The sequence below is a fragment of the Debaryomyces hansenii genome, assembly GCF_000006445.2.
Source record: "Debaryomyces hansenii CBS767 chromosome A complete sequence".
Lineage (NCBI taxonomy): Eukaryota > Fungi > Ascomycota > Pichiomycetes > Serinales > Debaryomycetaceae > Debaryomyces > Debaryomyces hansenii.
In genome coordinates this window covers 266,803-293,421 of record NC_006046.2, presented here as the reverse complement: position 1 = coordinate 293,421, position 26,619 = coordinate 266,803, and the positions used below count along the sequence as shown (strand labels likewise).

The window sequence follows — 26,619 nt, the reverse complement described above, 5'->3', positions numbered from 1 at the left end:
TTATTCTTTTATTAGTAGTTTATAGAGTAGTTCCCCGCAATCTTAACAACCATCACGACAGTCTGTACTATGAGTGATCAATGATAATGGCTGCAATATTGGTTGGTGGAATTTGAACGGTGAACTGGAAAAGTCGCCATCACACGACTGGGTCTATATTTTTCAAATGGAGTTCAACGGTGTAGACTTGGTGAAGAATAGTGGCATAGGTGAACATATCATGGAATTATTACCGGACGGACAAAGGAATACTGCCACCGAAGTGTCCTGGGACGACCAGCAGAAAATCAACAAATTCTCCACTTTAATAAATAAAAAGGATGAGAATTTAGAAGTGTTGAAGAAACTCAAGGAGGAAAAGGAATATCTCGATGATTTGTCTTTGGAGATTGAGTTATTAGACGAAGACGAAAAGATTCAGTATAAAGTCGGTGAAGTTTTCATATTCATGAAGGTTAACAAGGTGATCGAAAAAATTGAGGTTGACAACGAAGTGTTGACGGAGAAGATCAGCAACATTGAATCTTCAGTTGACGAAATCGATGACCTGTTGGAGAGCTATAAGAAGCAATTGTATGCCAGGTTTGGCAATAATATTAATCTTGAACGCTAGTATCTTGTATAATATCTATTAATAAATAATGTCATAGAATTGTTGATTGTAGTATATGTGGTGTTAGGAGAGGGGCAGTCTGAAAGTCTAGCTTCGATCAATCATTGGGAAAGATAGCGATACTAATATCAGAACTTGAAACTGATCTTACGCTCTACCTAACAAATTGAATTTATGTAGGCATTAAATTTTCGATCAAGTTTGAAACATCACCATGCCGGTTAAACTTTGCATTGTCGAGAGTATATTGGATCTAGCCGGACAAACTATTGATACCAGAGGAAACATAATGATTGTATTCAAACATTATGCTTAGATATTGTAGTCTTCGAATATGAAGTTAATGGAGAGCCAATTTCTAAAAACAGGATTTCGACGGTCCTTGGCCAAAATTTTTAACCGAGTTGTTGCAACCATTTTAGAAAGAGGCATTTTTGATACATTAACGTTATTATCATTCAATTACCACTCAAGACGTATTATAGAGTCTTTAAGAAAGCATTACTTATCGTTCAACGGTACATTGTATTCAATAACTAGATTATAGTCAGTTCCCTACTCATAATCGTTAGCCGCTGCAAATACTTACAATGAAAAGTTGGAATTCAATAAGTTCTACCGTCAATAAGTTGAACAATTTCTACAATGATATCAGTTGCAGTAATTTCAGACTACACTTGCAAGTTCTTAATCCAACCATTTATCAGAGAGGACTATGCGAGGAAGACTTCAAGTTATCGACACCTCCGATTCTAAGAGGTATTGTAGTGGTACAGATAATAAGACCAACCAAGATTAGTGATATATCTGTCATATTTCACGGAGAGCAGGGTGAGACTATTATTGAATTCGAAGCAATAGACGTTCTGGAACCTTTATTTGCCAAAAGAAAGAAAACCACCAAACTTCTAGTGAATGAACTATTTACCTGGGATTATCAATATGCCAAAGACGTACAGATCGGAACATATACTTTTCCATTTCATTTCATAATTGATACATTACTACCAGAAAGCTTCATCAGCCGTCATTTGAATATCTGCTATAGAATTGAAGCCTGTTTGAAGTATGAAACAAACAACTGTGGTGGAAAAAAAACTGCTCGAAAAGATCAAAAGATCAAATTAGTCAGATGTGTTCCAGATACTTTATTTAATGACTCAATATTGGCTACAGGGAATTGGAGAGATTTACTAGTATATGAATTCAGTTTTCAAAATAAAATCGCTTTTCAAGAGTCTCCGTTCTTGTCTATATTTAGAATTTATCCTATCGAGCCAGAGAAACAATATTTCACTTTACACGGTGTTTCCATTTGGATTGTACAAAATCTAACATTTGATAAATATGTGTGCTCAAACTACAAGAAGAAATATACTGAAACTGACAAGATTTTATTATATAAAAGGATGTTCAACTTCCAGTCCTTAGTAACGAAGAATGGTTCTTATAACTTTGAAATTTGTTTGAAGATTCCTTCAAACGGGGTAATATATGATAAATCAAATCAAAAATTGAAGAAAACTATTTATCCAAGTATAAATAATGCCAATGAAGGGTTTATAAGCTCCCATACATTGAAAGTTACAGTTGAGGTAAGCGAATGCGAAAGACATAATCAAATTAAAAATAAACAGACCTATCAGGTATCTAGAACAAATAGTACCTTCTCATCTTCCAGCGAAAAGTCCATGGATGCACTTGATTCGGTTACATTTCCTGGCTACACAAATTATCATGAAAAAAGGACAGATGCTACAAGATTCAAGAAAATCGAACTTTCTTTTACAGCACCTATAAAGTTGTTAAGTCATGATTCAGAAATTGCATCCGAATCACCACCTTGCTATTCTGATATGCAGAAAAGGAACGACAATATTGTCATGGATATGATCTCAGCTAATAAATTCGATATAGTCCCCCCCGCCTATGATGAGGAAACAGCTCTTTAAATTTTCTATTGGTACAGTTTTCTATTTAGGTTTATGTTGAATTTTGTTAATGTTACAAACTGTCTTTGCAGCAATTTTTCTATAGTACATTATGTATTTCCTCAAGTTCATTCATCGTCACTATCTTCATAGGTCGGAATATCCTGAAATTCCCCAGAGTTCTGCTTAGAAGCATTTTGATGATTTGTTGTACTCCCACCAAACCCATTAGGCTCGGGCTCTTCCATGTCAATCTTAGTACGTTTCAGTGCAGGCTCATCTTCTCTGTTAGGCTCAGGATGTGATCTTCCGGTTTCGCTATACAGTGATCTGCTACCTTGTGATTTTTCATAGATCCTTTTCTTCCATGCTTTACCAATCTTAGGACATGCTTCGATCAATTCTTCTTCACTCACACCATCTTGAATACTATGTAAAATTTTATCAACAACAGAAATATGATTTCCATTACTCTTATCATTCCTAAATCGTAACATCTCCCAAAATCCAGGGTCTGAAAGTTTCTTACGGCATTCAACAATCCTTCCTTGCAATGGTTGTCTCAAGTTCTTTAATTTTTCCCAATCTTCATTTTCTAAGGATAATTTGGTAAAGTCCTCATAATCTGCGCCACCCTTCCAAACCCTTAACTTGATTAGTTCTGGCTTAGAATCATAGTCTGTGTATGTAGAGTCCGGATCTCTTGGGTCTAAATCAGGGTCTTGAAACTTCTTAAATATCATTTCCATTTTGTAATCGACAGTATTTTCATGTGCTGGTTTCCACTTTAATAAGGTGCTATCAGTACCAAACACATATGGCGTCTCAGCGCAAGTGAAAATCAAGCCATCAGATTCGTGAAATAACTGGTCCATTTTAGATAAGACATCATCAGCGTGATAAGAGGATGTCATTAATTTAAAGCTTACTTTGAAAGGAAAATCAGGAGCGTTGACAATTTCAGGGTTTTTACGTTTAAAATTGTCAAATGGTTTCATTACCTGTTCTGTAATATAGCCAAGTCTCTTAGGTAAGTGTCTCTTGGTTATATCTTTCCCATTAATAGCCAATGCGTCAAATATGCAAAACCTCAATACAGGCTCTGGGACATTTTTTGTTTCAAGAACTAATTCTCCATCTAGTAAAGTTCCATGGTGATATGTTTTACCTTTTTCTTCATTATTTGTTAACGGGAAATGGATGTTGGGAATGTAGTAATAATCATTTTCTCTGGTTATTAGAAAGACCCCTTCACCTCTTTCGGGATGATTAATTATAAATAATAAACAACGCAATCCATCAGACTTCTCACATACATAGTAATCCTTATTCATTAACGTATCATTCAAATGATACCTTTCAAATGAAATTGGCTGAGCTCCAGGGAATGATGGATTTCTTCTACCTAACAAATCAGCCACCATTAATCTTAATTCTTGTGTTTCATTTCTATCGAGAATTGTACCTGGTATCTCAGGCATATCTCGTTCTTCCAATTGAATCATCTTGACGGGTATATATATCAAAGTAGTATTAGAATGCCTTTAATGAAATGAACATTTTCAAAAAACATAACTGAACGACATTTTTATAACACCCCATTCACGACATTTTTTGAACTACATGCTTAGTATAGATGCAAATAATATATATGACTAACCACCATAGAGTAAATGTATTAAATATAGGGAAGATATTTAATGTTTAACTTAATATATCACCTATTGATATTTTTGACCTTGTAATTTCAGAAGAGGTAACCAGCTCCAGTTCGTGTTTCGTATCTTTTGGATAAATATCCGATAATTTATCTTCATTATTTTGTAATCCATACAATTCTCCATCCAATGGTTCATCAAGTAAATCAAATAAGGGCTGGCTTTCACGTTCTGGAGTTGATTCTTTATCCTCATCTTTTATATGATAACAAGTTTGACAAAGAAACTTTTGGTTCGGAGAATCACGCATTTCATTAAAATTGCTTTGATTACCATCTTTTTGTATCCACCACATAGGAGAAGCAGTCGTTTTACATCTTCCACAAGATTTGACGTCTTTAGGCTTCACATTTATAATATTCGACAGATTTAACAATTTCAAATAATTATTTTTCAGTTTCTGATTCTTCTCTTGTTCCTCATATGCTTTTATCATTTTAATATAAATATTAGACTTCAACTGAGGTCCAGTTAACTTATTACTTGTATTATTGCTTTTTACTAGATCTTCCAAGTAGATTTGAATAATAGGTTTAAGCTCATCTCTACTAATACCATAAACTCTATTACCCAAAGTTCTCATACTATGGATCTTTATTGAAGAAGTTGTATGCATGGGGCATAGTAAAATAGGTTGCAATTTACCGTATTCATCACCGACCTTGACAAGTTTATTGTCTTTGTCATTGAGTCTTTGAGAGCATAGCTTGAACCCTAATTTAAAATTTGGGGTATCTTGGGCACAAGTGATATGGTATTTCATCGAATCTTCATTAGTTAACTTACAGACATCACAAGCAATTAAAGATCCGTTCAATGTGTTGCATATACCACACTTTGATGTGTAATTCTGTAAGTATATTTCTGAGACACTTTCAATTGCTGTAAAATTATGAATGGATTCAATGATTGAATACTGGTCTATGACTTCTTCTTTAACTAACCTTTTCAGATTAAAAGCAGTAGACGGAATCAGCCTGAAATTAACTAAATCGGAATTGAATAATGCACAAACCAAGTGGCACCATCTTCCGGAGCCGTAGATTGGTTTTAAGTAATCTGGTTTAACTGAAGGATGTCCCAATATGGATAACTCGTAGTTTGATTCGTTGGCTAGACATAAACAACAAGAATATAAAGTGGAGTAATGCGGATTTAGATCATTGATACATGGCTCACATAACCATTGTTTAATTGGTCTAGGTATCTGCTCAGGAATCGAAATACCTGTACAAGATAGATGTGCATTGACACCACAATTTGAACAGATAAGCATTTCTGGTATAGAGGTGTCATTTTTGTCGTCTTCAAGACAAACACAACATCTTCTATCAAAAGGCAGAAATGGAAGCTCAACCACTGCATTATTCGGAATTGGATAGGCTTGTAATTGTGTACCAAGATCTGTGAGCTGTTTGCCTCTAAATGATTTGATAACGTTGTTCAATATTTCACTCGTCATAACAGGTGTTGACTTCTTATCTAATTTCATCCTTTTAATTGGCAAAGATACTATATAATTATTGTTTAATAGTGGGTTGATTATACGATTTGATAAGGATGGATCAACATGTTTCTTTTGCCTTTTGTTAGGAGCCACAGTAGAGCCCGATGATATGACTCCTGGCATAGGTTCCTTTTTGACTGTGGTAGTAAGCTTCTTTTCTGGCTTTGAGTCATCTGTAAGTGAAGACTGACTTCTCTTACGCTTGGCTTTCAGAGGATTGGATTCAGTATTTTCTTTAACTGTATCCTTGTTTAATTCTTTCTTTTCTGTTTTGGCCTTGGTGGCACCTTGTGCAACCTTGTGTGAAGGTAGATCTTTCTTTGCTTTAGTTGTTTTAACATTAGTTGGCTTAGATGGTTTGGTTGTAGCCTTGGCTTTGGTGGAAATTGTCTTCTTTGTATTAGAAACGGTACTTGTGGTAGGTTTAGTTGATACAGAACTAATCTTTCGCTTTTTAGTAGGATTGTCTTCTTTATTTGAAGCTTTCAATTTCAGAACAGAATTATTTGTGACATCAGTTATACCAGAGGTGTTCTTTTTCGGTATCAATTTCTTGGGTTTAGAAGCAGTTCCATTAATAATACTTGATGAAGGTTTCTTGTTGTCGTACGATAACCCCCCACCAAGGGCTTCAGACTCTTCTAATATCATTTGGGAATCTCGAAGTAGTTCAAATTCAACTTTTTTCTTCCACCCCCCTACAGGTTTGTTGCTCTTCTTTTCAACTTCGGTTGGGTCTTCCCATACAACTGCATACCTTCTCCATAACCTCGCACATCTGAAACATAAACCTATTACTGAATCTTTATCAAGATCTTCGTGAGTCCCTTTTTCAAATTTTGTGTTAGCATCATAGCCTGTAATTCTAAACCATTGGAGAGACTGATGTGTTCGACAATGCTTGCATGCAAAATTAGAGTTATTGCTAACAATCTTTTCAGTTTCATATGATGAATCGTCGTTATGATTTGCTAAGAAATCAATTGTTAGAGGGCTGTTTTTAGACTCAGTCTTAGATGGGTGCTCTTCTTTAACGATGCTCTGCAATTTTTTATGCATTCTTCCTTCGAAATTACCCCAAATTAATCTTCCATTTTCTGATTTCTTCCAAAGATAATAAAATCTCACAATCATAGACAATGGCTTGGTTTTCACCTCTTTATATACTGGATATAACTCACTACCATATTTTTTAACACCAGCTTCAAATCTCTTGATTTCTTCTTTTGAAAGTGTCGGTTCTCTTAGCGATTTCCTGGTTAGCTTAGAAATTTCCTCGTATGCTTTATCAGTATTTCCATTGTTGTCCAAGTAAGCTTTTAGAACTCCATCTACAAAATTTGGTGATGTCGCTAACATATTCAATTTCTCCGCTATTGGCGAGCATTTTTCAACAAAGGAATCTAGATTTTTGAAATTATCCTGGTAATCCTCATTTAATGGTTTCCACATTAATGAGCAAGTCACCCCCTCACCATCATCTACACCACGCTCAATATATCCTTTTGGTCTTGGCTGTAGCCATTGTGGATATTCCTTAGGCAGAGTATCTTTAAGCTCATCTGGAATAGGTAGCTTAACTGTATCTGTTACATCATTTTTCTTTGATTTAGTGCCAGGCTTTTTAACAGTTGATTTTTTTTTTGTAGTGCCATTAACAGTTGATTGCTTATCCAAATCGTAGTAGACGATTGGATGATCGTAAAACTCGGGAATATTCGTTGCCTGATGTTTTGCTCCCAATCTTGTAGATGCTCTAGGATAAGGAGACCTGTCTTCGAGATCTACCCCATCTTCTAATCTAGCATACATTCCTAAATAGCGCATGCACCATTCTTCCTTTAGTCTTCTTTGCTTGAACGTTAAATGTGAATCGTTCTTCAAAAATTCAATTGCCATTAATTCATATTTTGGTAAAATTGAATTAGTGATTGGCTTGATATCCTCCTCGTCTGTTTCAGCTGACAGATCGTGAAGCGGAGATTTCGGTGAGTTTAATCCGTTAATTTGTCTGGAAAGTTCGTTCTCATTCGACAGCTTGTTATCATGAGAAAGCATGAACATTTTTTTGCTTTGGTGCTCACGATCATGTTTCTTTGTACAAGGAGCACAGGACCATGAAAACCCCCTACTGGGTTTCCGTAATAAGGGTGGATCAAGGCAGAACATATGATAATGCTTCTCACAACCAGCACACGTCACAGAGTCCTGACCAGAACACCACTGCCCACATATTTCACAATTACAAGAATCTGACGAGAATCCGTTGACAAAAGACTTAGTTCTATTGCTTTCGACGAATATATATTCAAACCTCTTATTTAATGCCGTAAGAAAGTTTTTACTTTTATTTTCGTCATTATTTATGGTTCTTAATAGGCTCGCAGTCAGTAATATGTCATAGAATCTAATCATGTATCTGTCAAATAGTTTATCAAAATAAAAACAGTTTGGTTGTTGTGAATATATTTCTAAACCGTTTAATGGTGCAGGTGACGATGATTTACCATTGTTTTCGGAAGCGTCATTAGCTAAATAATTGAATTCAAATTCGACATCTTGTTTATATCTAACAGTAACCAAGCCTCTGAAGCTCTGCAACGGGCAAGTATCTGTGTGCATTGATGCGTATAAAAGTCTTGAATCGGATGTAGATTTTGAGATATCCCTGGGTCTATAGAACCATTGAATTTGAAATACATAACCAGATGCCTCTTCATGACGTGGGTTATTGCTAATTTGTGCATCAAAATCCAGGCTACTCGTAGAACTACCAGTAGAATTTTGTTCACTGTCATGATGTTGTACATGACGATCATGCTTAGAGGTGAAACCCATAATACGACCAATATAATATGGTTCGCCAGGAGGTTCACTGATCATGTATATGTAGTCGCCTTTAGTTAGTTTAAATGGCTCTTTCAATTTTCGTTTTCTTATTTGTTCGTATGACGTTGGAATCGGAGGCTGATTCGGACAGAATAATGTTTGGTTTTCTATATCAACATATGCATCTTCTAAGTCTAATTTGTAAGAAAAATAGTCAACGGGACTAGGTGGTGGCTGCCAATTATACGATATTGCTTTTGGATTTGGGTTTACAACGTTTGAGTTCCCGTTCTTGAGACCTGCTTCAGGAGTATTTGACTTTTTCAAAGGTTTCTTTTTGGAATTGCTTGAGCTATTCAAATTATTCGACGAATTATCGTCAAATATAGTCTCGTCTATGGCATCATTATAAGACTTATTAATTGTGGCCTTACGTTTCGGTCTTGTCAGAGACATAGCCTATAATCACTTATTAAGAGAAGTCTTCACTCTAAAAAATTGTAAAAAAAGTAAAAAAGAGCCTCAACTAATAAAATTTAAAGAGAGACAATGCTAGATATAAAACCAATGATAGCTATGGCCAAGTTAAACAATTTCTATACTTCAAATTAAAAAGGACAGACTTTTCATGAATTAAATTATTTGAAATAAAATCTGGTAACATGAAAAATCATAGCGCTCACTTCGATTTCATCAAATGAATTACGGTTCTGAAACAATGTACCCAAATAAAAATACAATAAAATAGAAAAATGTTAACTTATATACATATAGATAGTAATCTTGTTTAAGACAAGTTGATTATAGTACAATATATTATGGCACTGACGAATTATGCTACTAAAATTGCAATATTTCACATATGCCCATTATGCAATGCCCTTTCTATTCGCTCAATATCTTCGACACTGTCGGCGGTTTCTAACTCCTGCAATAATTTGGCCTTGTCTTCATCCGTTAATTTCTTCCCGACATCCTGAAGGTTTCTAATGTCTTTTGATGAAATTTGATTCTTCCTAGATTCGGTAGTCGATATATCCTCGAGCATTGACAATGCTAGCTCAGATGGATCATCTATGCTCTCACCGAATAGTTCTTTTGCTTTCACTAATTCTTTTTGTTTAACTTTTGAAAAATCTAATACCTTCAACGTTGGAATCAACCAAACGATAAAATATCTATAATTAGGAGAATCCGTAATAGGATTTTCTATGAATGTTATATTAGACAAGTTCTTGAACCTACATAAGATACGAACGTCCAGAAACTTGCTTATATTATTGTGAATGAATGAAATAGATTGAAGATGAGGTAAGTTGTTTGGCAATTTATCATCATTAATACCCGTGATATTATTGTTTCCCACTAATAATACTTTCAAATTCTTAAGCCTAGGAAAGTTTGATAGTTCAATCAATTCATTGTCAGTTAAATCTATTACTTCATATGTATCCTTTGTGATACCTAAATTTTCGAGATAAGGGATTTTCAAGCTTCTAAGCAGAAGTGTCACTTGTTTCTCGGGGTTAATTATTGTTGGTGCATCGGATAGTACTTGTGATGTCAACCTCATACTAATACTCTGTATTTTAGGTGGATTTATTTAAAGCTGTTTACTAATATTGTATTCATCTTTACAGAATTTTTTTAGGAAAAGCGCACAAACCGTTTATGTTCGATATCAAAAAAATCAACAGTCAAAAAAATAAGGAACTTGGACTAACGTATATAAGCTTAAAAAATTGTGATAGATGTTATACATCCATTACTTTCCACTACTTCCCATATGCATCTATTGCATCCTATTAATTTAGATTGGCCCCAAGTTTTTGTTTTAGAAGTGTGACCAGAAACAGTAGAATCTCTAGATGAATGCTTTTCGAGAATTGTATTATTGTTGTCACTAATTTCATCAGGGTTGATGATATCTAAATCATTATCAATGAATTCAGTTTCATTTCTATTCAATAAAACAGGCCGTAAACTAGTGTTTCCTTCAATCTTGTTAAAGAATTCAGGAGGAATGTCATTGAAATACATGGATGAATCAATTGAAATATCATCTTGTAATTCGAACGGATGTGCGGTATCAGAGTATTGGCCGGATATTAATTGCCAGTTGCATTTATTCCATTTCATGAAATCTAAACTTTCAATAATGCCACCATTATGAATAATGAGTTTTTTTAAGACACCTGTAGATTTCGACTTGCTTGAATTGAGATCATATAGAAAGTCAAGCCCAAATCGGAAGTAATTGTGGAACTTATAAATCGAATTATCATGCAAATCAATTTTGAATGACTTTGATAAATGATTATGGATCAATAATCTGGAATCAAACTTGTTAAAATAATCGTCCGGAGAGCCCAATATATTCAAGACTTCTTGTTGGGTTGTCTCGCCAATTTTAATGACATATTCCTGAGGTCGATTCTTATCAGAAGTAGCCTCAAATATCAATTTAATGATGCCTAACTTTAAGTTCACTAATAATTTGGAAATATGGATGGCTGAAGATGAGGCCTTATTTCTTAATTTAGTTGTTTGCTTACTGTCTAGAATGCTTCTCTGGAACGTTTCATAAAAATTCTCCCATGATGAACCCAGGTAAATTGAAAGTGATTCACATGCAATGTCACTACTTTTGTCCCAATTTAAAAGTTTGGATAAAATAGTATTATCATTTACGTTTGTGCCTAATCCTATCAACTTGTTAATCAACTCATTCAGGTTTATCTTGAATTTAAATGAAATTCCTGGGTAAGATAAGGTGTAGTAATCTGAATTTTTTGACAATTTCCCAGGGTATGTAGGGCCAAAAGTTTGATTGTATATTTGTTTTAAATTCGGGAGTGTGATATTCGTTCTCTGTTGCAGATCTTCATTCTCCGCCCACTTTGGTACGGTAGGAACGATATCCGAGTTCTCTTGTGCTTCAATTTCGTACGTATCCTTAGTATTTTCCGCTATGTCATTCAAGTTAATCCCATTATAATTCAACTTTAAGCTCTTGAAATCAATCACTTCAATCAAAACAAGTTCTTGCTTGTCAGAATTCTCGAAAACCATCCTAAGCCCTATATCTGGGACTGTTACTGTAATTGGAGTTTCTAGATAATGCTTTTCGGAATACGATATTTTCATTCTATAGTGAAATCTATCTAGCAGATTAATAATCGAATACATCAGTCTACCGAGCCTTATTGAGTTTCCAAGTCCTTCACCCGGAACAATTGATGCGTTTGTAATCATAATGAAGTGGAATCCTAAATATATTACGTATAACACGTAGTTTTATTATATGCTTCTTAATATGCTAACTATAATACCTGACCTTTAACTATGAAAGCTAGTGAAATGGGTGATACTGTATAAATTAAGGTAATACTGTTTGTTTTTGTTGATAGTCACTATGATTTTCTTATCAGTTGATAAGCGCACGGGTTAAAAATACGAGTCATATAGTTCGGTTAATACGTCTTCATATATACTCTTTTTGAATATGACTACCATCTTTATACTCTATATTATCAATTATTCATGGCATCATTACTTCCAAATTGTAATTGTTTGATGTGAAAGCTCTGACATTCTTCAAAATTTTATGAACATATACCACACAAACAGTATATATAAAATAGGAGGTCTGATTCTACGGTTTTTACTATTGGAACATACTTGACTATACATGTCAACATCAACTATTTGATACTGATTATTAAGGAGCTACTCCTAAATTAAATTAAAAATTAAACGTTTATAACTAAATAATTACACTGATTCGAATTAAAGATTATTCTTTGGTAGCATGACTTGTACCGCTTCCATCGTCGGGACTAACAAACCCTTGGCCGTCTGCTGTAGTGCCCATATGAACTTCTGGATCATTTCTGGAAGCAGCAGCTTGTAATTGGGCTTTCTTTTGATCGGTAGATCTGATTGGTTCTATAACATATGGTAAGTTATCGCTCATAGCCAACGTATTACCTTGTCCCATTTCATCATCGTAGTATGTAAATTCACCGATTTCAGCAATATCGGTGCCCATAATTTCTTCATCGGCATGTAATCTGATTCTCAACTGAGGAATTCTGTCCATTATTAATAATAAGATGCCAGTAAGCGTGAAACTCCAGAGGCCAACGGCACATGAGCCTGCAATTTGGTAACCTAATTGCTTATAATTATGATTCATCCAGCCACCAGCGATGGCAGCTGAAGGATCTGCTGCAACAGAACCATCAGAAGCAGCAATGTAGTCAGCAGCAAAAAATCCGGTTAAAATTGAACCACAGATACCACCAACACCATGCAAAGCAAAAACATCCATACCATCATCAATCTGTAAGATAGATTTCAAATCAACAGCAAAGTTACAAACAATAGCTGGAACGACACCAAAGACTATCGAGGTGTAAACTGGGACAAATCCGGCAGCCGGAGTAATACCGACCAAACCAGCAATGGCACCGGTACATAAACCTACTGTGGACCATTTTCCACCGGTTCTAAACCAATCGACAAACATCCAAGTTAAACCACCACATGCAGCAGCAATATTAGTGTTGACACAAGCATACCAAGAACGGATAGATGCGTTCCCTGTAGAACCACCGTTGAAGCCAAACCACCCGAACCATAAAAACACAGTTCCTAACACAACTGAAGTAACTGAATGTGGTTTATATTTAGGAACTTTACCAGCTGTTAATGGATCGTGTCTCTTACCCAATACCAATGAATAAGCCAACGCAGCAAAACCAGAATTTTCGTGAACTGGTCCACCACCAGCAAAATCTAATGCACCCAAGTTGAATAACCATCCATTACCACCCCAAGTCCAGTATGCGATCGGACAATAAACAACAGTTAACCAGCAGAATAAGAAGACCATCATTGGTCCTAACCTTGCTCTCTCACACCCAGCACCAACCATTAAAATGGCAGTCACTGCGGCAAACATACCCTGGAAAAGACAAAATAAAATGTCTGGAACAGTTGAGACCACGCTTGGGGCCCCGAACACATTCTTCAAGGAGAAATAGTCCAAGTTACCCAAGATCACCGAGTCACTTTTTGTGAAAACTAATGAGTACCCCCAAAAGAACCACTGAAAGGCAGTCAAGCAAGTGGCCATAAGCGAGGCCCATAATAACGACAATGCATGCTTCTTTCTGGATAAACCAGAATAAAGCAAACCCACTCCTGGAACCATAAGCCACACCAATGCAGCCGATACTCCGACCCAGACCATGTCCGCTTTGTCAAATTGTTCGTTCAAATCCACCTTCATTATATCTCCTCCGGGACCTGTCCCAGTAAAACCATCGTTTGCCATTTTTCTATTTTGCAGTAATTAATATTTTAGTGGTCAATGAAAAATTGCTTTGCAATTATAAAACTCCCACCATTTTTTGCTCATCCTGTCCATCTTTCCCAATATATATAGACCAGTCTATTATCAATACTTATCAATCCAAAACACGTCTTTTAATTCTTGTCTATATCTCTATTTCCTAACAGCCAATCATCTATCTTCTGGCGATCTTTGATAAGAATATCAGTCACGTGCAAATTACGAAAAGAATCTTTTCTACTGATAAGAGAATTAGCACAAGAATCGTTTAGCCGTAACCGCTTATCATTGTTAGTCATCTGAAGTCAGCGAATGAAAAAAAGTCTTCGCCTTAGCGACAAGCATCCTGGTAATTTTCTTGTTCGTATTTATTGGTGTTTACTAGACACAATAAACCAATATTTTTTACTTCTTATCTCTGCTGCACGTTATGCACTATTCCACGAATCAAGAAAAACCAGTATTACGAACTTGAACACTAATCGGGTGATATTTATTGAAGAATATTTTGTTTGGGAAATATGTTCAAAAGTAGGTTATCATCATAAATCGGGTTAGATGATTAGAAGATCTCCAGAGAGTCCTTGCTAAGCTGCGAAGATGTTTTGTGTAATTATTTGCATTTAGCCGAGGAAGAAATTTCAACAAATGTCGAGTCCGTGGGCTTTGTCGTTGAATGTCGCATTTTCTCGACAAATATGCGACATATCATAAAATGTCGCAAGGGAAGGGTGGACTCTTCCATTAGCACTATATACGGGTTACACGGGAAAAGAACACAGATAGCGGTATAATCTTGTAACAAATAAAGTAGAAACGAAAATGGCAGAATCGCAATATTCGTATGGAACATCCATTCTAACTTCCAAAACTCCGCAAGAGGCAGCGGCAATTCTTCCTTCAAGTATCAATGCTACTCAGGGCTTGCTTGAGAATAATCTATTGGGATGGTTCAATGAATATACTCAAGTGTTGCAACGTAACAACCAGGCGCTCAATCAGTTATTGCAGAATGGATCGAAAATATTTGGACAACAACAGAACAAGGAATATGAAGGATTTCATAAGATTTGGAATTGTTTATTGAGTTCATTACAGGTGGAGATCCATTCTAACGAAGCATTATTCAAAAGCTTGAAGTTGGAAGCAATTGGACCATTAAAGGACGTATTTCAGAAGGATGTTCGTTATTCCGAGTTATTAGTGAATTCGCAGGAGTTGCAAGAGATTAGCAGTGATTTATCAAGTAGCGGTAGCAATGCCGAGATGCAATGGAATATGAAGGCGCCACAAATTTTCGATAATTTTGAAAATTTCAAAAAGTTTGAAGCCCAACTATTATTTGATGTCAGTTACAGTTTGTTGAACGGATTGAATACTAAATACACCAAGAACTTATCGAATAACGAAAATTCGGTTAATTATGTCTTGAACGGATATAAGATTGATACAGAAATGACTAGTTATTTGCAGTACTTGTTGCAAAAGAAGGATTTTTCCCCGGCCTCTCTGGCTCCACTTGGGGGTGTACCCGGTTCGAGGACTAATCCAAGACAATCGAGACAAGTAAGCCATAGTGATTTGAACTCCATGAACTCGTCCGCAACATCAGGTTCAGCGAATACAAACCTGAAAAAGCCATCGAAATTGAAATCCAAAATGGGATCCATTTTTGGTCGTAAAAATAAGCTGAAAAGGACAAGTGGTTTAGGGGGGGGTACAATTCCAGAAACTGAATCAATTACGTCATCTGTCAACAACAATGCAAGATTGAATAAGTCAACTGATTCAATTGATAATTTAGCACAAAATAACGTTAACAGAACTTCTTCTGTAAGAGATTCAAGAAGACTTTCCGAATTAGATCCAAATACTGCTCAACCTCATAGCTCACAGCAATATCAAGAAAAACCAATACAACAACAACAACAGCAACAACAACAACCAATTCAGAAGGTTATTGATCCAAGGTCACAACTGCAGGTTCCACAACAACAAGTCCAACAACAACAGGTTCAAAAACAACAAGTCCAACAACCACAAATGGCCTCTTTGAATACTGCGCCATTAACTCCAAAGCCTATTTCTGAAAATCATCAAGTCGCTGATTCTCCAAATGTAGTTAAATATGAGTCTGAAACATCTGACGATGACTTTGAGGACCCAAACAATAAAGGAAATAGATTATCAATGTTGCAAAGACATTCCTTAGGTGGACCTGAAAATGGTTCTCCAAGTGTGGACAGATTTCCTAATGAAACAGAAACTCAATATCAGCAACAAGCTCAGGATCCATCTGGCTTATTATCTGTCGGACAACATGACAATGGAAGACACGCAGGCAGGTTAAGTCAAAGTAGTGCCGGTAAATATAGTTTTGAAGCTGGTGATGAAGAAAACTCTATGAATGCTACACCAAAGCAACAAGAAAACATTTTTGAGGAAAAGGTAGGTGAACTTAATATCGATGATAATTCTGGGTCCAATGGTAATAATCATTTCTTGAGAGATGCCGCCGTTGCATCAGGTGCAGGTATTGCTGGTGCTGCAACTATGGGTAGTATGTATCACCATCAACAACAAGAACAACCACAACAAGAGCAAGCGTTACAACAGAATCAACAACAACAAACACCACAACAATCACCACAACAATTTCAACAATATGAACCACAAGAACAGGATCAATATGAATATCCTCCAGAACAATATCAAAACACCCAACAATACCAACAACCATCATTCCAACGTCAACAGGAAAATCAAGAAGCTCAGCAGTTCATACCTCAACAACAAAAACAACCACCCCAGTACCAACAAGAAAACCAACAAAATGCCGAATTGTTGCAGCAAAAGGGTAGTGGTTTGCCACCTCCTCCACCTAAAGCAAGAAAGGTTCTTCACCGTGAACCCTCTCTTAGAAATCAAGGCACTTCTTCTCCTAAGGATGTACCAAGTTTAGTATCCGTTCCTAGTAATTCTACCGATTCTAGAGCAAATAGAAGAGACATTCATTCGCAAATGTTCCACAATTTACCTAATGCAAGAGCCTCGGTTATTCAACAACCTACATTAGTAAGTCAGGATACAGGCAATTCTTTGTTGAGAAATAGTGATTATTTTAAGCACTTTGATTCCACGAGTTACGTTGAATCCAATGGATTGAATTCATCAATTGCCGAAGTCATAAATGTTAATATTAAGAACGACCAATTGATGAAATCCCAAATAATAGGGGAAATTGCGTTCAACTACAAAAAGCAGTTAAATGAACAAATTGAACCTATTATTATTAGAATTCCTAATCAATTTGATAAGATTATCTTGAATAACACATATATTGAGAAATTAAGTAACGAAGAATTCAACATTAACCCCGAATTAATAGTATCCAAGACCTTAGGTGGTATGAAATATTTGAAGAGCATCACTTTTGAGGAAGTTCCTGTTTTAATTCAACAAATTTGGAAATTTGAAAACCACCAATCGTCATTAATGATAAGTTTAAAATTGAATCCAAACTATTCGAGTAACTTAGTTCTTAACAACTTGGTAATATCGGTGGCATTAGACTCGTCGTGCGAAACTATAAATGCTTCTTCAAGGCCGCAAGGTTCCTTCAACAAGGATAAGAACAGGATCACTTGGAGATACACCCAACCCTTAAATTTATCTACTAACAACTTGGAAGAGAAATTGATTGCTAGATTTGCTACAAATGGTGTAGGTTCGGAACACGAATCTGGAATACAGGTGAAGTTCTCTATTCATGATCCGCCCCATCAGTCAAATATCTTGAATTACAGAAATGAACCAATCCCCTGTGTTAAAAATTTAATTACAGGTAGCTATAGTAGCCATAGCTAAATTTGTATTATCATTGTATATCCTTTAGTATTATTATGTTTGTTTTATGGATATCTTGTTGTAACATCTCGCTTCACTTTTCGCTAGAATATCCGTAAATCTCCACAGCAAAATTTATGAACTAGCAACTATTGTATGCATGTTATTGTCCCCGAGTATTCCGTTAGTAGTATTCGGTTAGTAGTATTATGGCGCATATATGTCACACAATAGTCACTAAATCGCTATTTACTGAATCTAATCCGTTGAGACATAAGCTTATCTAGTCAAATCACCCGATCAATACAGCGATCATTATGCCGAAATTACTATTAGTATGTGTACTCGTATTAAACGACAACAGTTTCAGTAAAATACCTCATGAAATTCGAATTGTTTACCATGATGTGTTTTCAGGTCTATACATAAGTATTATCGGATAGATCATTGGACCGTATGATTCAAAAGACATACTTTATCATCCGTCACGAAATCGGAAAATCATAGAAAACCGTATCGTAAATGCTTTTTGAAAACAATTATTTCTCCACAATACACCGAGGAAGGAAGTTGCGGAGTCATTTGTGCAACAATGGTGCCTTTCACCAAAAATTATGCAATAATTGAGTGCTGCAATTAATTTACAATAGAAAAATGAAAAATAGGGTTTTTCATCCAATAAAGTTTATCCGTGATTGAAGGGAACTATAGAAAATGCTGTAATTGTGCGTCTTATGAAGTGCTCCATTGGAAAATTGCAAATATATCTCCTCAAGAGAATGGAGAAAGTTCCGAAATAAAACTTGTAGACAAAGTAACTTGACGGAAAAACTATATAAAGAGGGTATTATGGCTCTAATTTTTGAAACAAACCATAATAAGATAACGAAGTAAATTCTAATGCATTTACTGACTTTTGTTAATTTTATAGGCTTGGGGCTCATCTCCACTGTATGTGGGAGTCCTATTGCTACAGAATCTAACCTGAATAAGGCTTCGTCAACTTTTGATGAATCCTCTAGAGCTACTATTCTGGATGAAATGACTTGGGGTGTTGCACAGACACCAAATATTTTAAATGACACTGCAGTGGATGCTAATGCAGTTGCAAAGGGTTATGATTTGGTCAATGTTTCCCAAACTGCTCATGGTCTCGCGGGTATTCTAAAGTTGAATGAAGCTACTAATATATACGGGTACGACTTTGATTGCTTGAACTTGTTGGTTGAATATCAAGCAGATTCTCGTTTACATGTTCATATTGAGCCGGCCAATTTGACAGATGTTTTTGTTTTGCCAGAGGATCTTATTGCAAAACCTCGCATTGAATCTAACAATGTCACTTTTGATACATCTGATTTGGTATTTAAATACCAAGAGAAGAACTTTGGTTTCTCAGTGATCAGGTCTTCCACCGGTGAGGTTTTATTCTCTACAATTGGTAATCCATTAGTGTACTCTAATCAATTTATTCAATTCAACACAACGTTACCTAAGGACCATGTCGTTACTGGCCTTGGTGAGTCGATTCATGGATCAATAAATGAGCCAGGTGTTGTTAAGACCTTGTTCGCCAATGATGTTGGAGACCCAATTGACGGTAATATATATGGTGTTCATCCAGTGTATATGGATCATAGATATGATTCAAATACGGCACATAGTGTATATTGGAGAACTTCAGCAATTCAGGAAGTCGTTGTTGAAGAGGAGGCATTAACATGGAGAGCCTTGAGTGGAGTTGTTGATTTATATTTCTTTAGCGGTCCAGAACCGAAAGACGTTATAAAGCAATATGTTCACGAAATCGGTTTGCCAGCACTTCAACCATACTGGGCACTTGGGTACCATCAGTGTAGGTGGGGCTATGATACTATTGAAGAATTAGAAGAGGTTGTTTCAAACTTCAAAAAATTTGATATTCCGTTAGAAACAATCTGGTCCGATATTGATTATATGGATGGATATAAAGATTTTACCACTGATCCTCATAGATACCCATTAGATAAATTTAAGAAGTTCATTGATGATATACATGGAACTGATCAACATTATATTCCAATGTTTGATGCCGGAATCTATGTTCCAAATCCAAATAATGCCAGTGACATTTATGAAATATTTCATAATGGTAACGAATCAGATTCATTCTTGAAAAATCCTGATGGCTCATTATACATAGGTTCTGTTTGGCCAGGCTTCACTGCCTTTCCAGATTTCTTGGCTCCAAAAAGTCAAGAATTCTGGACCAAGACAATAAAAGACTTTTACGATAAGGTTCAATTTGATGGCCTCTGGTGTGACATGAATGAGGCTTCCAGTTTCTGCGTAGGTTCTTGTGGTTCAGAGGGTTACCTTCAGAATCCTGCGAAACCTAATTTTGAATATGGTGATGTTTCTGATACTTATCCAAAAGGATTTGAGCAAAGTAATGCGTCTGAATATTCATCCATTCAACAAAAAGCTTCTTCGACATCTTCAGCTGCTTCGTCTTCTACTTCCATTTCAGATTCTCAAAATACTATCGCTCCCGGTAAAGGTAATATTAACTATCCACCATATGCAATCAACCATGCGCAAGGTGACCATGATTTAGCAACGCATGCAATTTCTCCTAACGCAACTCATTATGATGGTACGATTGAATATGATGTGCATAACTTATACGGTTATATGGAAGTGAATGCTACTTATAATGCGTTATTAGAAGCTATTCCTAATAAGAGACCATTCATCCTTTCTAGGGCCACTTTTGCAGGTTCAGGGAAACATGCTGCTCATTGGGGAGGTGATAACACAGCTGATTGGGCCTGGATGTACTTCTCAATTCCACAAGCTTTGAGTATGGGAATGTCTGGTATTCCATTTTTTGGTGTTGATGTTTGTGGTTTCAATAGTAACACTGATTCTGAGTTATGTTCTAGGTGGATGCAACTAGGGTCATTCTTTCCTTTCTACAGAAACCACAATACTTTAGGTGCTATATCTCAGGAGCCTTATGTCTGGTCAAGTGTTACCGACGCGACAAAGATTACCATGAATATCCGTTACTTATTATTGCCATACTACTATAGTTTGCTTCATGAATCACATGAAAGTGGCTTACCAGTTTTGCGTGCATTATCCTGGGAATTTCCAAATCAGCGTAACTTAAGTACTGTTGATACTCAATTCTTTGTTGGTGATGCCTTGTTAGTTACCCCTGTTTTAGAACCAAGTGTTGAGACTGTTAAAGGTGTTTTCCCTGGTAGTGGAATAACAGAAATTTACTACGACTGGTACACTCATGAACAAGTGGATTTCCAGGCAGGTAAAAATGAAACATTAGAAGCCCCATTAGGACATATACCATTACATATTAGAGGTGGTAATATCCTACCAACCCAAGAACCAGGATATACGATTGCACAAAGTAGAAAAAATCCCTTCGGGTTGATTGTTGCTTTAGATAAAAATGGTGGTGCTAGTGGAAAATTGTATCTTGACGATGGTGAGTCTCAAGAAGTTGAATCTTCTTTATTCGTTAACTTTGTGGCTTTAAACAATACTATAGTATCTTCGCCATATGGTGATTATAAGATATCCGAACCATTGTCTAATATCACTATTCTTGGAGTAAACGAAAAGCCCGATTCGGTCACTTTTGAGGGTAAAGATGTAACGTACACCTATGAAAACTCAACATTATTTGTTACCGATTTGAATAAAGATAGCAAGGATGGTGCGTTTGACAAACAGTTCACTCTTAAATGGTAATATACTGTTTATTATATCAGGTATTTTCTTCAATCCTCTTGGATTCAGTTCGTTTCGCTAAATTATAATTTTCTATGGTTAAATTAGTTTTAATTTCAACATGTACTTAATACAATGTACTACGTCTTTTGTAACGATGTCATTAATGTACCATGTAAAGCTCTAATTTAATTGAGAATGGCAAACCTAGTTTGTGGTCAATTTGGAACCATGCGGCTCAATAAAATATCACTTACATATTTTTTGCAAATACGCTGTTCTGTTTTATCATACAGATTTATTTCCTCTAGTATGTTTTATCAAACATTATAACTTGGTGATTATTACCTTCTCATTTGAATCAATTGAGGAAATATTTAAGTTGTTTGGTTTACCATGGTATTTGCAACCATGGGTTCCGCAATTTTTGATTTCATAAGACTACTAATTACTTTTTGGAACTATAAGATCCTTAACCTTCTAAATATAATATTTGCTATATTCTTATTAAGCATATTCATGGATCTTGTCTTAGGAATTGGTGTTCCACTCAAAATTAAAGGGATTTTTGCTATCCCAGGCTATCCTATAGTTGGAAACTTATTCCAAGTTCTCAATAATCCCGCTTTAGTATATATTCAATGGGCAAACAAATATAATGCCAGTATATTTCAAATTAGGTTAGGGTTTAAGAGAATAATTGTCGTTAATTCATTTGAAGATGTTAACATTTTATGGACCAAGCATTCTTGTTCTAATAATTCTAGACCAGTACAATATATCTTCCACGGGATTGTTTCTGCAACTCAAGGGTTTACAGTTGGTTCAACACCTTCTGGTCCTTCGTATAAAAGGAAGAAGAAAGTTATATCTCAAAGTCTAAATCAAAAAAGTGTTAATAACCTATCAAGTGTAATTGATAACGAAACAAAATTTACTATTAAGAATATCATACAAAATAATAGAGAATTATTTGGCCCTCCTTCCTGCAATAATTATAGGTATACCAGAACAATTATATCAGATATTGACTTGTTGTGTTATGCTCAATTATATTCTTTAAGAAGTGCTATATTCTTAACCTATGGCTTGCATTTGGATGTATATGATTCAGAAGCAGATCTTGCAAAGGAAATTATCGAAGTGGAAAGCAATATCATGAAGTTTAGAGCTCCTGTTTCTAACTTACAAGACTATATTCCAATACTAAGATACTTACCATTTGGAAAAAGCATGCAAGCTCAACATTACAGGAATAGGAGAGACGCTTATATGAATAAGCTATTTCAACAGTTGCAAGAAAAAATCTTGGAAGGCGATGTAGATTCATCAAATAGTCTTGTTGGTGTCGCTATAAAGAACATGGAATTGACGCTGAAATTGACATCCGCTGAGCTTCAGAGTATTTGCTTAACGATGGTTAGTGCTGGATTGGATAATACCTCTTTGAATTTTAATCATTTAATGGGCCAATTATCGCAGCCTACTACTGGATACATTTACCAACGTAAAGCGTTTGAAGAAATGATGTCTAGAAATAAAAATAACATATGTACAGCATGGGATAATGCTGCAATTGTAATGGATTGTTCTTATGTCATTGCACTAATTAAAGAAACTCTTAGATATTTTACCGTCTTACCTCTAGGATTGCCGCGTATTACAACTAAGGATATTACATATAAGGATGCCATTATACCCAAGAATTCCATATTATTTATGAATTCTTATGCAGCAAATCATGATCCCAATATTTACAAAGACCCAATGCGTTTCATACCTGAAAGGTGGTTAGATCTGATAACGGGTTTAGTGTTATCCAAATATGAAATTAGCCATTTTTCCTTTGGAGCTGGTTCTCGTATGTGCTCTGGAAATCATTTGGCATTTAAGGAGCTATATACCTTGACTTGTCGAATGATTTTAACGTTCCAAATTCGAAGACCGACATCAAATAAGTTTTTAATGGAATTGGACCCTTTTAAAAACAATTCAAATCCAAATGCCATTTCATTTGAGCCGAAATTGTTTAAAGTCAGATTAGAGCCAAGAATTCATAATAGAAGTGATGATTTGTATAATAAGATATTGAGAAGTTAAGAGTGTATATTCTTAGTAGATTCATAATAATACAGTAATTTAGTTCAATAATTAAATACTATAAGATGAAGAGCTTCTTCTGTATTAGAGACTATCTTGATTTGGATCAATATAGCCTACTTTACTGACCACGACAGATTTAGTTACTTTACTCATTGGTAAGTTATATTTTAAAATTCCCCTGACAATCAAGTCGAATGGATTCTTCGCAATTATTTCCCATTTGTCAGAATTATCAGGCTCAGATTCATTCCTGTTTTTGTCAAACTCCAAACTAGTCAAATTTCTACCAGGTCTCAATAATTTAATCTCACCATTTTGACTTGTAAATTCTCTCGTAAAGAAACCACCTGCGAAAGTCATAGGAGATTCAAGGTTAGTAACCGTTCCCAATAATACAGTCTCGACAGTATTTGTTTTCTCTAACCCCTCCAAACCAATATCTGTAGAATCCATACTCTCTGATAAATAGCCACTTTTTGCGAAAATATCTAATTCAACTTCATCAATAGATACAGTGAACCATCCAGGATTAAAAGCTTCCACTATTATATTGAAAAGTAATTCATCCTGGGAAACGATAGGATTTTCAAAACTGTTGATAGATACGTTGGTTAACTCTTTCGTAGTTGCGAGTAAAAATCCCATTATAAATCCTACCGATAATATACAGCTGATACTTATTAGCGTATAAATAAACTTTTTAATATAATTTACTCTTTGGCTTTTAAGTGTTTGGTTAGACTTTTTTCTAGGTAATAAAAAGTGGCCATTACTTGCAGATAAGTATGGATGTTTTGAACGACCTGAAACATTTCTTGAGTTTGGTGAACGAAATTGTGCTTCTTCATCATGAAATCCACCGTTCAAAGGTGACTCTTCATCATATTCATCTATATCACAATAATACTTTTGATGGGGTTCAGGATAAGGAAATGGAAAGATGTCACTATTCAAGTGTTTAGTATGAGAAGTATTCGGGGGAGTATCGGTATCGTTGTTATTGTTTGGTTCAATGGGTTGTCCCGCTGATAAATACCTCTTATTTTTAAGATTATTATTTCTTTTACCCAGAAAGTTTAAATTCAAAGATCTATAGTGTGGAATTCTATGATTATGATTGATTGATGGCACTGAATCATTAAAATTTACATTGTTCGTAAGGTTTGATTGATTGGAGTTGTTATACGGAAATCGAATGTTGTTGTCGTAATAAATTAATTCATCATCAAAATCTTCAATATCAATATCATCAGGTATTATGCTATAACGTCTTGGCTGTGATCCTTTTTTATCAAAGAGCTTGGAAGTTGTTGATCTTAACTTAGAGGACGAAGTAGACGATTTGAAATTCTTTTTTGATGTAACTTTGCTGGTAAGTGACGAATTCACATTAGGTTTGCTGTTATTTCCAGCATCTTCCTTGCCATTTTCGTTTGCATTTATATTATGATTGAACCCAGTCAAAGTATTATTTTGTGAAGCATCGTTGACTCTTTGGGACGAATAATATTCATCATCTGCATAGTCGTCATCAATTATATCTGTATCATCAACTTCATCATATGAATAGCCATCTTCGTTATAACCATCGTTGATACTTGCTGCCGCAGTATTGGCTTGTTGACTATTGCTTCTATGGTAATTACAAGGTCTTTCAGCCCCAGCAAGACCTTGATTTGAGGGAGATTTGCTTGGCAATACATACGGACTTGCAGGGGAATGGTTGGATGCTATGGTATTATGTTTGCCTGTGGTTGTATCTGAATGATGTAATCTATCTTCATTATTTTGTATCACTGGGGGTAAATGTGGGATAGAATAATTCGATCCCGTCCTTTGCTGCAGAGGCCTAGACTTGAGAATATCAGACTGAGCATTAATATCCGCCGGTGCTATGGAATTATTTGTTGATCTAATGGTGGGTATTTTGGAAGAATGTGCTGAATGTATAGATTCTGCTTGCGTATTACCTCCATCCGAATTTTCTTCCATTATTGGAGGGCTGTTCAAAGTAGTAGCAATACCTCCAGCATTAACAATACTTCCGTTGATGGATGCAGTTTCATTTGGAAGAGGCATCCGATTATTAGGGTTTTGGGATACGTTATTATCATAGTCATTAGAATTATTCTCGTAAACAAACGTTTCATCACTATCTGAAGTATCTACGTCGTCTACTGCACTAGCCAACTTAGCGGCAAAAAAATCTGTTCTCGTCGAATTTTGCTTCGCTATCCGTTTACTCTTATCCTTATTGGTATTCATCTTGCTAGGTTGTTCGTTGACATTAATATTGGATGAATTATTTAGATTATTGGACGGGTTCGAAATTCCATTACCCAGTACGGTGTGAGAGTTATTTTCGCTCTCGCTTTCGTTATTTGGGAACGATGATGCTTTCGGTGAATTATTAATGATTTCTGATATTATGGTCGAGTTTTTTGGATGTGGTTCCTTTGAATTAATGATTTTCTGCTTGGCTTTTAATGACTTATTCAAATTTGTTATTATATTCTTATTGAGCTTTGGCGTGCCACCCACTGAATTATTATTATCAGTAGACACTATTCGTGACGCTGTATATGCTTCATTACCACTCCCTCCTTGCTTCCCTTCAGTACCATTTTTTTTCTTTGGAACTTTAAATCCTCCCAGCGTGTTAGCATTATCACTGCCGGAACTAGGTGTAGGTGTAGGTTGAAGTGATGTATTCTCATTATTATTTCTTGAATTCTCCTTCGCTATCACAGTCTTTTCCTTTGTTTCATCCACATTTTCCAGTATATTTCCTCGTTCTGGTTCCTTGTCATTAGTGTCTATAGTCAAGTTCTTTATATTCTTAGACTGGTCCTTCTGCGGCACGGCAGATGTCATTTTATTAATATATTATAGGAAAGTATATCCTTCACTTGCAGTATATTATATATATATATATAATCCTAAACCTAATATACTGCTTCCAATACTTCAGTGACGTT

General features: G+C 35.5%; 11 protein-coding genes across 11 annotated transcripts; 5 read left to right on the top strand and 6 right to left on the bottom strand. All coding sequences in view use genetic code 12, as the record gives it.

The window, feature by feature from the left end:
- Positions 1-220: 220 nt before the first annotated feature.
- DEHA2D03366g (DEHA2D03366p) lies at positions 221-613 on the top strand (the record flags this gene model as incomplete). The annotated part of the gene is made up of 1 exon (XM_458614.1): positions 221-613. One exon carries the CDS (start codon positions 221-223, stop codon positions 611-613), a length of 393 nt encoding a protein of 130 aa, XP_458614.2.
- Positions 614-1,203: 590 nt separating this feature from the next.
- Positions 1,204-2,565, top strand: DEHA2D03344g (DEHA2D03344p; the record flags this gene model as incomplete). The annotated part of the gene is made up of 1 exon (XM_002770207.1): positions 1,204-2,565. One exon carries the CDS (start codon positions 1,204-1,206, stop codon positions 2,563-2,565), a length of 1,362 nt encoding a protein of 453 aa, XP_002770253.1.
- Positions 2,566-2,672: 107 nt separating this feature from the next.
- Positions 2,673-4,049, bottom strand: DEHA2D03322g (DEHA2D03322p; the record flags this gene model as incomplete). Its single annotated transcript, XM_458612.1, has 1 exon — positions 2,673-4,049. The coding sequence occupies one exon, from the start codon at positions 4,047-4,049 to the stop codon at positions 2,673-2,675; it is 1,377 nt and encodes a 458-aa protein (XP_458612.2).
- Positions 4,050-4,248: 199 nt separating this feature from the next.
- Positions 4,249-9,054, bottom strand: DEHA2D03300g (DEHA2D03300p; the record flags this gene model as incomplete). The annotated part of the gene is made up of 2 exons (XM_458611.2): positions 4,249-6,833; positions 6,951-9,054. The coding sequence occupies 2 exons, from the start codon at positions 9,052-9,054 to the stop codon at positions 4,249-4,251; spliced, it is 4,689 nt and encodes a 1,562-aa protein (XP_458611.2).
- Positions 9,055-9,454: 400 nt separating this feature from the next.
- DEHA2D03278g (DEHA2D03278p) lies at positions 9,455-10,171 on the bottom strand (the record flags this gene model as incomplete). The annotated part of the gene is made up of 1 exon (XM_458610.1): positions 9,455-10,171. The coding sequence occupies one exon, from the start codon at positions 10,169-10,171 to the stop codon at positions 9,455-9,457; it is 717 nt and encodes a 238-aa protein (XP_458610.2).
- Positions 10,172-10,332: 161 nt separating this feature from the next.
- On the bottom strand, positions 10,333-11,853 carry DEHA2D03256g (DEHA2D03256p; the record flags this gene model as incomplete). Its single annotated transcript, XM_458609.1, has 1 exon — positions 10,333-11,853. The coding sequence occupies one exon, from the start codon at positions 11,851-11,853 to the stop codon at positions 10,333-10,335; it is 1,521 nt and encodes a 506-aa protein (XP_458609.2).
- A 541-nt stretch (positions 11,854-12,394) lies between these two features.
- DEHA2D03234g (DEHA2D03234p) lies at positions 12,395-13,939 on the bottom strand (the record flags this gene model as incomplete). The annotated part of the gene is made up of 1 exon (XM_458608.1): positions 12,395-13,939. The coding sequence occupies one exon, from the start codon at positions 13,937-13,939 to the stop codon at positions 12,395-12,397; it is 1,545 nt and encodes a 514-aa protein (XP_458608.1).
- Positions 13,940-14,779: 840 nt separating this feature from the next.
- On the top strand, positions 14,780-17,824 carry DEHA2D03212g (DEHA2D03212p; the record flags this gene model as incomplete). Its single annotated transcript, XM_458607.1, has 1 exon — positions 14,780-17,824. The coding sequence occupies one exon, from the start codon at positions 14,780-14,782 to the stop codon at positions 17,822-17,824; it is 3,045 nt and encodes a 1,014-aa protein (XP_458607.2).
- Positions 17,825-18,703: 879 nt separating this feature from the next.
- On the top strand, positions 18,704-21,559 carry DEHA2D03190g (DEHA2D03190p; the record flags this gene model as incomplete). The annotated part of the gene is made up of 1 exon (XM_458606.1): positions 18,704-21,559. One exon carries the CDS (start codon positions 18,704-18,706, stop codon positions 21,557-21,559), a length of 2,856 nt encoding a protein of 951 aa, XP_458606.2.
- A 375-nt stretch (positions 21,560-21,934) lies between these two features.
- On the top strand, positions 21,935-23,638 carry DEHA2D03168g (DEHA2D03168p; the record flags this gene model as incomplete). Its single annotated transcript, XM_458605.1, has 1 exon — positions 21,935-23,638. One exon carries the CDS (start codon positions 21,935-21,937, stop codon positions 23,636-23,638), a length of 1,704 nt encoding a protein of 567 aa, XP_458605.2.
- An 84-nt stretch (positions 23,639-23,722) lies between these two features.
- DEHA2D03146g (DEHA2D03146p) lies at positions 23,723-26,515 on the bottom strand (the record flags this gene model as incomplete). The annotated part of the gene is made up of 1 exon (XM_002770206.1): positions 23,723-26,515. One exon carries the CDS (start codon positions 26,513-26,515, stop codon positions 23,723-23,725), a length of 2,793 nt encoding a protein of 930 aa, XP_002770252.1.
- Positions 26,516-26,619: the final 104 nt, after the last annotated feature.